This window comes from Aspergillus vadensis, assembly GCF_003184925.1.
Source record: "Aspergillus vadensis CBS 113365 unplaced genomic scaffold BO88scaffold_9, whole genome shotgun sequence".
Lineage (NCBI taxonomy): Eukaryota > Fungi > Ascomycota > Eurotiomycetes > Eurotiales > Aspergillaceae > Aspergillus > Aspergillus vadensis.
This window is the reverse complement of record NW_020292047.1, coordinates 758597-770449: the sequence shown is the minus strand read 5'-3', so window position 1 is coordinate 770449 and position 11853 is coordinate 758597. Positions and strand designations below refer to the sequence as shown.

General features: G+C 44.8%; 1 protein-coding gene across 1 annotated transcript; it reads right to left on the bottom strand.

The window, feature by feature from the left end:
- Window positions 1-333: 333 nt before the first annotated feature.
- sod1 (superoxide dismutase SOD1) lies at window positions 334-1737 on the bottom strand. Its single transcript, XM_025702370.1, has 4 exons — window positions 1529-1737; window positions 840-1171; window positions 678-774; window positions 334-606 (listed from the first exon to the last, which is right to left on the bottom strand). The coding sequence occupies exons 1-4, from the start codon at window positions 1539-1541 to the stop codon at window positions 584-586; spliced, it is 465 nt and encodes a 154-aa protein (XP_025563814.1). The 5' UTR covers window positions 1542-1737; the 3' UTR covers window positions 334-583.
- Between the last annotated feature and the right edge of the window lie 10116 nt (window positions 1738-11853).

Here is an 11853-nt window from a genome sequence, read left to right as displayed (position 1 = left end):
TTCGCGACCATATTTACTGAACTACAAGCTTCCCTGGAGCTCCGTCACTGCAGGAAGCACCACTTCACCAACCACTTCACCAACCACTTCACCAACCACTTCACCAAAGATGCTTCACCAACTACCACGATTGAGCTGCAGCATAAACACCTGTCTACTCAATGTTTCTGGCGACGGGCGCTATGCTAATTGATCAAACTTGGGCATGTCTGTTGGCTCGCCTCTAGTCCATGCGTTCCGTGACACCATGTATGTAGCTGTAAGCGCTAGAATCACCCTAGGCCGCAACGATTCCAACCACAAAGGAGACGATGATGAGACTGTGCATCTTGACATGTACTACTTGGACGTCAAAGTAGAAAGCTAATCCTTCCAGTAAAATGGTTACATTCTGTACTACCCACGGCGGAGCTAATCAGCGCTTCGATACAGTCTGGCAAAAATGCCGGTTATCATAACAATTGGCATCAAGTCATTCGTGCATTCATTTTATTCCTGTTGTCGACGAGATAATGGCAGACTACTCATTCTGTTCTAGCCCTTCACATCCTAGTCGAACAGTTTTGGAGACTGATTTAGGCACTTAAGCGGCAATGCCGATGACACCTGTGACAGATGAGATCAGTAAACGATGTTGATTTCAGTGAGAAGGGGTATCTTGGTAGGGATATGCTTACCGCAGGCGGGACGAGGACCAGCGTTACCGGTCTTCTTGGACTCCTCGTTGCCACCACGGCCGAGGTCATCAGTACCAGCGTGGACGACCAGGGTCCGCTGTATGCACTGCATTAGCATCTTTACAGAAACAGTCAGGAAGAAAGGCAGGGATGAAAACGTACGCCCAGGACGCTCTCGGCACCGATGAGCTTCACCAGCTTGTCCTGCTTGGAGCCAACGGCGTTACCCTCGGCATCGGTCTTGAAGTTGCCAAGGTCACCGACGTGACGCTCGTCGTCCTCGGGAGCACCGTGGGTCTTGCCGAAGGGGTTGAAGTGAGGGCCAGCGGAGGTGCAGCCGTTGGTGTTGTCACCGAACTGGTGGACGTGGAAGCCACGCTCAGCGTTGGCGTCGTGGCCAGTGATGTTCCAGGAGATGGTGGTGGGGGTGCTCTCGTTGGCCTGCTCGAAAGTGACAGTGCCGGAGACCTTGGAGTCTCCACGAATAACAGCGACTAAGAGATGGATGTCAGCCCATGATTTTCATCGATGGAAACCTTCCAGAACCACGAGATCCAGCGATCACTGGCCATCAACCAGACTTTGATCGTGGTACTATTAATACGAAAGATAAAACAAAGCTCCAGCTGACGGGGACGAATGAGCTGGCAGATGTCACCGAATCCCCCTGAGCTTGCCAGGCTGGCAAACAGGGTCCCCAGATCGTGATAGGTGCAGGAGGGATCGCAAGGTGCTCAAATCTGCTCACTCAAGGTCCCCCGGCCACGGTCGATCGTGGATCCGTGGAGGGGGTTAAGGCCAATAGCAGGATAGGAAAACCAAAAGGGCTGAAGAAAAGTGCAGGTACCTACCAGCCTTGACCATTTTGACGGTTTTTGAAGATTGGATTACCTTGGATCTAGGGGTAAATTCAAGATTTTGGAGAGGATGATGGGGAGGGAAAGAGGAGAGGAAAGAAGAGAACGAGGGGTAAATAATGAGCGACCCAACAGAACAGCAGCAGCAGCAGCAGCAGCAGCGGACTCCGAATCAGTCAGAGTGCCTCGCTCGTTGCTCCCCAGTGGATTCGATGGGCTTCCAATGTCGGTCTTTCCCTCCATCGGAAGCTCACCCAAAAACCCCCACCTGGCGGGGTTCTTCGGAATGACGTTTTGCTGCTGTATTTCACCTTCCCGAACCAGCTTTGGGGGGGCACCACAGTAGCTTCTCCTTCCGCGATTCATAAGCAGGTCGGGTCCAGACTGCTTCTGTACGTTATGATTGGTGTATCATTGGGGTTACTCGGGGGTAAAATGAGAAAGCTTTCTCCGAGGCTCATTTGTCTCATGGATGGGGAAAGAGGGGACAGATCACCTCCAGAATGCTACTGTGTACTTTTTTCTCTGCTGTCAGACCCTGGACCTTTCCCGTGGGTTGCAACGAACTGCAGCGGAAGGTGCAGATAACTAAGGTAAAGTAAGTATCGATCTGTATCAAGCTAACCAAACCCCACTTGCCGTGTGTATTATTTCTCGCGTTACTCAAAAACTCCCTACTTCCACCACCACTATCACAAATCACCTCATCGCTCTCGTCATTCGCTTATGCTTGTCCTTATCTTGGAAATGTTGTGGAATACTGTGTATTAATCCGTGTAGGTCATTACTAAATCGAGACGCTTGAAGCTATCCGCTTGCGGTAAGTAGTCCCAATACAGCTCTCCCGATAGTACTGACCTCGCTTAAGAGTTCAACATGAACCTACAAGAAGCTACAACGGTCTGTTCTTAATGCCCCGTTGATACTGATAACGTAAAGGGGGCATTTACTATACCGTAGATGCTCGAAGTCTGCACATTAGTAGCTTCTCTCATAGTGCCGCTACTTAAGCATCACTCTTCAGCAATCTTGTTAAATCACGAGTATCGTGTCCAGGGCTTCATTTCTGGTAATGCTCCATAGTTTCGACTTTGACAGACGCTCCTACTCACTCTGATCCCATCGGTGTAATCAATGTTCTATAAGCACTGTGATAGCGCAGAGGCCAAAGGATGCTACAAACATTGCGAATCAATGATCGTCGATGCCCCAAGGACTGTGTCCGAACGGACTTGCCTAGGTGTCTGCCCTTTAGGCCATTCAATGTGCATGATGCAATCTCTATGAGGTCTTGGTCCCATTTACTCGGCGTATATTATGGCAATAGGCCGAATTCTTTGAGTACAATAGCCGCTACGGCAGAGGATATGAAGCTTTTTGATCACCCGCAGGATCTATGAGTCTTTCTGTAGGGTCTCTATTTAGTGGATTCGCCTGATCTCAGACTTGTGAGTAGGGATCTCATTAACGCCAAGAAATTACCTAGCACAAAGCAAACCACAATGTTCAAGAGTAATTAGCAGTCTATCGTTATGTGCTTCTATCAGGCGTTCCAGGTTCACAAATAGTCACCCGGCACCGTCCAGTTATCCAAGCTCACAACCCTAACTTGCTATGACGGTCGTAATCATGTATGACCCGCTTGTCTTTCGAAGTAGAATTCTTTGAATCTGTTATTCCAATGCTTTGATTCTTACACGCCGTTCACTACCTCCAAAGTTAGGGCAACTGCGGCTTGATCAAGCCCAATCGTTGAATGCATCTCAGTGCACGCATCCCAGTGCACGAGAGCATCTTGATATTCAACGTGTGCCTCAAAAGGGTCTACTAATTCAAATACTGCTCACCGTTCACTCCTTTCGTTCACCCTTTACGTTGAATCTTTGGAATCTTGAGATATGAGCGTTCACTTGTTGGCTTTCTGCTGGGTTATATAAACCCCGTTCTCCGTCCACCCAACTCTCTCCTTTCCTTCTACTCTCTATCATCTTATTATCAGACGATTATATATAACATACTTACTATATAATATCTTTTATTATCGACCGATTACGTGGTCTATCAAACTTATACGATGGTCACATCCACCGATTATCTGGTGCAAGGCCTTATGCTCTGAGACATCCGCTATCGAAAATCTCAAGCAGAAAGCTCGGTCGAAGGTAAAAGAAGAAACTCGGGGGGCTATGTATGATGTCCTCCGAAAGAAGCCAAAGATGATGTTGGTAGAGAGTCTTCTGCAACAGGTCTTACTCTATCCGGTCCATACAACTCAGATTCGAAGAGAGACTCGCTATATCTGCCTATAAATCTCGACGCTTTATTTCTTCGTCTGACGTACAGAGGGAGAATAACAGGGTAGTATCCATGGAGTTGTACGGTATGTTGAAGAGACATCCTTCAGATCTCCAGTTTTATCTATTTCGAGAGTCCCTTAGCTACAGAGCTTTCACTGACCGATAGTGCTCAGATTACTCAAATGGCTCCAAACAAAGTCAGCGGCAAAGGACTGCATATAAGAAAGAAGTTCACCGTCCTTCTTTGGAATCAGTCGAACAAGCTTGAAAGAGACTATGCATGGCCATGGTTGCTTGTCTCTGAGCTCGCTCGACTGGCGGACAGGCGGGCTGAAATATCTCAGATGCATTATAGATGGATATTCGTCATAAGCTAGAGGAAATGTATAATGTATTTGCTACACTCTGTGACACTCTGAGGCATATACCGATCAAGCGATTCATCGCCGATGCTCAAATGCCAACAATCGCTTCACTGACACAATATCTCACCTTCCCGACATACTGAGAACTAAACGAGCTATTATGGACTCGCCTGGGCAACCAAAGTGACCCACAGCTACTACAGCACTGAAACTTTATCTTTCATACCTCACTTGTCCATATATCGGCCCTTGTTACTAAATCGCGTCTCTGGTGCTATCACACCTGTCACCGATGGACCTTACTATCAATATCTGAAAGGAAACAGATGATACTATACATAGTGGGATAATCTTTCTTATCATCTCACAGAAGTATCACCAAAACCGCATCAAAGATACGCACCTGCAGGCGATGGTGAGGTAAATGTTCGGTGATACAGGCAACGGGGGTATGATGGACCGCTTTCGGTTGATCTGCTAAACCTTTCGAATCCCACAACAACTTAGAATCACTAGTATCTCGAGTACCTTACACTGGATACTACACAATCTCCTTCGCAGCGTGTTTTTCCAGAGCAGGAGAAAGCGCTCACAGAATATCTCAACTGATCGTTTTTCTTTATCTCACTACAGCTATCCTGGTCTGTATGGTCTTCTCTTTTCTGAACTTTGAACGAAGAACAGGACACTAGGTGACAGAAACTACAATACTTACTCTTTTACTTCTATCAGAAAAGAAATATCATACTCCAAAGGATCAATCGGGAGATCCATCTATCAACTGATGTTCAGTTGCATTTACAATCGAATATAACTGATAGAATGTCCCCGACAGTTCCTTGAATACTTTTACTCAAAGATGGATAATTGCTCTATCGCATCGCGGGAACCTTACGAAAGACGAACACCCTCAGATCTCACAAAAACAACTCGCAGTACACGAAGCGACCGTGGACGCAAAGGCATAGCTCTGGGCTTATCTTCGAAACACCCAGGCCCGGACTAAAAGGTATCCTTAAGAGAACGCTTCTCGGTTACGAAATGGTCAATCAGTCCATGAATCAAATACTCTATCAATCATGTTTGGTATGTACTTCGTACTTTTCTGTGGGATGACACTGGATTCTAACATGCTGAAGAACCCAGCAACTTTGCCACGCCTTCGAACCTCAAAGCTACTACATCGCTGCCATTTATTTAGGGCGGACAATACAATGAGCTAACAGAAGCTGAGGTATGTGACAAACCGGGGACATGGCAGCGAACCGATGGAAGAAGGACTACACGCTTACTCTTGAGCCTCAATAGCCAAGGACGTATCACCGATTTGTCTCGTTGCAAGGCAATCTCAGCGATATCTTTTGCCTGATTTTCTCGACGCATGACTAGCCCTAACAAGAGTTCATGAGAATATGCTTGGAGCGAGCAATTCTGCACCACGTCGGTTCTCGCACGGGTACCGAGTACTTCGATCGTGAACGTTAGACCATTGAGGGCCTACTCAACGTATACATCGGTCGGACAAAACGCAGATCTTCGTGAAAGACAATGCACTTCACACCTTATGGAAAGCTACACCATTCTCGACTATCCTGAATAACCTAATAATGAGATGGAATGGTCCATGCTTTCTCCCGAAACCTCACACGATGAGGAAAATCAGGTATTTAATCCTCCAAACGATCAATTGCTCCATCGTTCGAGTAGCCTGACTAATAGAATATCAAAGGCAGTTCCAAATCTCGACTCTAGAGCTTCATGGGAAGTTAATATCCTCGATAACGCTCCACAAATGCTCTCAACATGATGAGTGGGATGATCCTACGCTTGCCTTTGAGACCTCAGACCTGCAGATCGGCCAGTCTCAGCTCACATTCTCCGGTCGGCCTTGTTGATACTATTCCAGAGAGCTTGTGACCGCTCACTCTTCGTAATTTTGATAACAAGAGAAGAAACACTCAACAGACATCCCGTCTCTGTTGACAGTGATGTCGTCTGCAACTGAGCGGGCGGAAAGCTCGTAAGCAAGCACAGGCGTGTGCACAGTTAATTGTGCCTCGAGTTCGGAGCAAACTGATCGAGGTAATCCAGAAGGAGAGAAGTCAGAACACTAGACTACCGAATACTTCGGATGATCAACGCCCGATCGATCGCATAGCCCAGTCTTTGTCGATCATATACTGCGCTTCTTGATCTACTGGAAACCACATCGTTATCAACTACTATCCTCAAAAAACAGAACTTGTTGGGTGAAATGGTGCCACGCTTACCATCGAACTAATAACATCGAAGATAATCATCCTTAAATGGGGCTTCCGACACCTGGAAGGATCAATACTTCAAGGGAAATCGCACCGCGCACAACTGTTCTACATAAGATCAACCTTGGTGCTTACCATCGAGACCCCGAGCCATCGGGAACCATACGTTTAATCGGTATCGATGATACGACGAACGATGGATATCATCCTCGCTCAATCGATGGGACAACCTTCGTGTCTCTGTTCTGATGTTCTCAGCGACACAAACAAAATAAGGGGTCCATTGAGAAGCTATTCCCTAATCAAAAGAAAGTTCAGGTGCATGGCCAATCGTTAAAACATGCATGACGGTACTATGATCGTCATGCAGGTTGCATATGCGAAGCCTTTGGAAATGCATATTCAAGAGAAGATCCTCTAACTACATTGCCATCTATATGATCTTTATCTGCTTATCTGTCGACGGACTGATGGCAATCACATTAACCTGTGCGGCAGTTATCTTCGCAGAGCATCTAAAGCAGTCCATGGCTCCTTTACCCATTGCTAAGAATGAGAGAAAGGTCGAGTTCACTCATAACGCGAAAGGATCAATCAACTACTCACATAACGCCGTGATAGCGGTTCTTTGATGATACTTCTCGGTCGGGAGTGTTGTGTGGACGCTTATCCTAATAATAGTCATATCATTATACATGACACTTATCAGAGAATCAGACGAGGAAACGGGTCGTCCTTATTATCACTGTTGCTCACGAACAGCCAAGGCAAGGAGAGAACAATCTCTTGAGCTAACCAACTGCCGGGAAGATTCCATCGACTACCTCAGCTGGATCACTCATTTACCCTCTTATTGATATCTGCTTCTCTGTCGACGATCTAGCATGGAGATGATCACGGCGCATTATCGAGAATAAGTTTCAGAGCAACGGAATTTTGTTCTTACTACTGCTGCTGCTTCTCACTGGCAGCAAAGGAAGAAGAGTTGGTTTTGCTTTTAATCTTCCAAGAAGCTTACTCAACCACAAAAACTGGGTCGCGAGTGTCACTCTTATCTCTTACGACCTCAATACCTCGTTCCCGTCCATGGTCCGGGATGCTGATAATCATGAGAATCACATTGTTATCTGGAATGATGTTCAAAGCCATTGATGGTTGGCCTTGCCATTACTGCTGCGTCTTACTGGCAGCAATGGAAAGGAGAGGGCTAAACTCGCTTAAAAAAATCAACCAACCACAACAATTGAGCGTCCACTGTTGTATCATCTACTGCGGTCTCGATACCTCTTATTTCAATAATTTGGTACTTGAAACACCATGGCTCCTGCCAACATTCTTCGAGGCTTCCCAGAGGATCAGGCGAGCGAGCAAAAAGGCACTGGACTGGTATATGGGCTATCACTTGTCACATTAATATCCGTGGCGGACTTCCCACTAAAGCGGTTGTCCCTGTTATTATTGCTGCTGCTTACTGGCAGTTCAGAAAACAAAGACGGTGTTTGTTTTCTATCATGCGAAAGACCCAATCAACTAAAAGATTAGGTCGCGACTATCGCTCTATCCTTCGAACAGTCTGGTATATGGGTTATCAATATGATAATCACATTAGTATCTCTTGACAGACTTCCCAGCAGCAAGTGCTTGTTATTGCATGTCCAGCTTGCTTAGAGCGCGGCCATATTCAATCTGCCACAATTATGGGTCGCGGATTTATCCCCATCATTGCCTCGTTCTTATTACTCTATTCATGCTCGAACGTGTGATGCTAGGATGAGAATAATCATCCGGATAATGTCAGTGACGAGTTGGGATCAACCGATGGTTGTTCTTTTTATTATTGCTTCTTAACAGCAAAGAGGAGATAGTCGACTCAGCGACAAACTCGCTCATGACTATTAGTCCACGAGAACATTAACCGGCAGAATTTATACCTAATATACTATATTAGAGCTCGGAAAATGGGCACACCTGTTGCTCATCGCGCCATTATCTGCCAAGACTCCGTGGCCATGATTATAACGGAGCTCTCCAATAACCTTCTTCTCTCAGTGATATACTCAGTATATATACTGGGACTCGGAAAATGGGCACATATCTTACTCATCGCGCCGTTATCCGCAATACCGTGGCCAAAATCACAATAGAATTCTTCAATACCTCCTTCTTTCGATCCTGGGATCAAATATTCTGACCTGCATTTATGAGGGGGCGAAAACTCGCTTTATTGAAGTCCACCCAGAGATTACCTACAGAATTCCTCGTGGTATCGAATGTGACTATCTTTATCAGGACTATTACGCTGTCCTTATGGAAGAGGAGGCTCTGCTACATCTAGCAATTGCGGGCAAAGCACCCAGACTCCAATAGCCAAAGATAACATTCCACGGCCGACTCCACGAGCTTTTAGATGAGAAAGATCATCAACGAATGAAGGATACAAGTCAAAGCTTCGTGGACCGCATTCTCGAAAAAGTTCATATAATTGACAGACTCAGAAATGCATTGGCTCTCACAACTGCAAGCTATAATGGATATCTTCATTCACAATTACAATTATGCCGAGCATTATCCATTGATGTCAATCTTGATCTCCTCGCCGAAAATATGAGTACAAGGGAGGGCACATCATGTCCACTTCGGAATATATATTAGAACTCAGAAAAAGGGCACATATTTTGCTCATCGCGACGTTATCCGCCAATACCAGGGCCGAAACGACAATGGCTCCGATAACCTTTTCGTTACTGCTTCTTAAAGCGAAACCGGAAAGCAAGAAGCCCACCACGGCATTATCATAACTGATACTATAAAGAGAGAATTATCAGACAGACTTGCTACTGGTAATCAAAAGAAACAAATCGATAGCATGTATACGTGATCGAATCATTACGATCATTCCGTCATGATCGCAAGGGCTACTTCCCACCCACTAATGGCATGCTTAGTATTTGGACATTGACATAAAGCTAGCAAAGTTGTGTCCATGGCATGAGCTGGGAAGAACAACTGATTTTCCTTCTTCTTCATTTATTTTTTCTTATGGCTTCTTGACGGAAAATAAGAAGGAGAAACCTACAGCCGACTCGCTCATTACTACTACACGCATTGATTCGGTCGACAAAAAAGATACAGTCGGATCAACATTACCAGTCCATCATCAATCTCAACATTTACTTCTCAATCAATGGTCTGGTAAATGGCACCGTGTGGACGCTAAAGACATTCGTTAAGTATCAACGCCATGATTTGGATCAATCGATCGAAGTCGGTCTTCTTATCACCAGTACCACTTCGCAACAGCAGAGCAAGAATTACCCGACGAGTGATGTTGAGGATCTTGTGGTGAAGCCACACTTGATATTCTGCTAGTACTGCCATCCCGTCATTTTTCTAGCATTTACTTCCCATGATTCAATGGTCTTTAAACTTAGTATCCACTGAGATAACGATGAAGTCGCCAAGTATACGGCAGAAACAGACCAAGGAACAAGTGACGATTGTCTGCCTTCTCATTTATATCACTGCTTCTTACAAGACAGCAAAAGAAAGAGAATAATGGCACCATGAGATCGCTCATTACTAAAAATACGAATCCATGGGCACTTACTTTGCCAGGGCGACAAGAGCTGGGGTCAGCTGATGGTTGTCCTTGATATTACTATCCCTACTGGTCTCCATCAGAAGGAAAAGAGAAAAGAAGGCGATGAATCGCTCATATTCGAAACTAATACTACGCGCGATCATTTGAACTCTAACATATCATGATCTTGATGCAAGATTTACTTGCCATTACAACAGGGATGGTCTAGTTAGTATCCCTTGAGATACTAACAATATCACAACCAAACTCAACGATCCAGCCAACAAGGTGTTGGGATCAATTAGTGACTGTTCCTATGAACATATTCAAGAATGCAGTCGCTCTCAACAATAACTGCTCCCTAGCAATAAAACCGATGGCAGGAAATAATAAGCGATGATCCAATCGACAAAACAAAATATAAGCGCGTCGCTATTACTATGCTATCAAACACTCTATGATCCCATCGTATGCTTCCTTTGCAATAGCAAGGGTAGCTAGTATCCACCAAGATACTTACTAAATAAAAAATCACAATCGATGACAAGAGCTTAAATGAGCCTATGGCTGTCCTTATTATCACCATCATATCACTTTCATCACTCCTAACAGCAAAAGGAAGATGAAGAAGAGCTCGATGGTCTCTTCCATTTCAACCACACAAGAGAATCCAGTCGATTGAATCTATATTATTTTGATCATGACAATCTTCCGGCATGCTTCCGAAATCTACATACTATCAACATCTATCTACTCCCTTTTCAATATGAGTCATCCTGTTAGTATTCAATGAGATGCCGATAAGATTAAGATGTGTCGGCGACGAGTATCTCAATCAACTACCGGTCGCTCTTTTCGCCTTTAATTCTTACCCCTACTTCCTACCAGCTAAAGAAGAAGAGGAGGGAAGAATCCACATACGAGGCAAAATGGACTACCACTTATTCCTATCAACAGCATATGACTACCCGACCATATCTGCGATTGACAGTGTGTGGAACACACTGTCATCTGGCAATCTATCTGCCTTATATTATCTTCTGCTGACAATGCGCAGGGTTATGCCGATCTGCTTTATATTATGCCTTCAGAGGATGATTGCCTCTATAATAATCGATCCTTCACCCCTCGTTTCGACAGCAAAAATAAAAGAACCGGGAGAAGAAAGTTGCCAGTAAAAGTTCCATCGACACTGGCAATCCTTACTGTCTGTTCAGTACATGGAACTATCTAACTGATAAAATAACATGCAATTGGGTTCGTTATGAGAGAGACTATTCTTCTTCTAATCGCGCTGCATATTTATCTGCCATTATTATCTCTCTATCCATGGGCAGGACTACGATACCCTTAATATATCCAATGATACTGGGAACATCCTCATATCACTCCACCTTATGAACAGAACAGGGAAAAAGAATAAAAAAAAAAAATAGAAAAAAAAGAAGAAGAGAAAAGAAAAGAAAAGAAAAGAAAAGAAAGAGGACGAAGAAAATACACAGCAAAATAATGGGAAGAAAAAAGGAAATAAAGAATAATAATGAAGAGGAAAGGAAGAAGGAAGAAGAAGAGGTGACCAGTCCTACCTATTCCACCCAAGGATCCATTCAACAACACCTGATCATCGTGTCATGATCTCTGGAAGATGCGAAAGGTTATGACGACCGTTTTATTCTGCGATGCTCTTCTATGCAGAGATTATCATCTTCATCTTTATATTATGACTCCATCTTTCCAATAGAAGGGAAAGAGGACAAAAGCCAATCACAAGGCACGACGGACTCGCTCATTAGTACTACTGCAACTTCCTCCACAC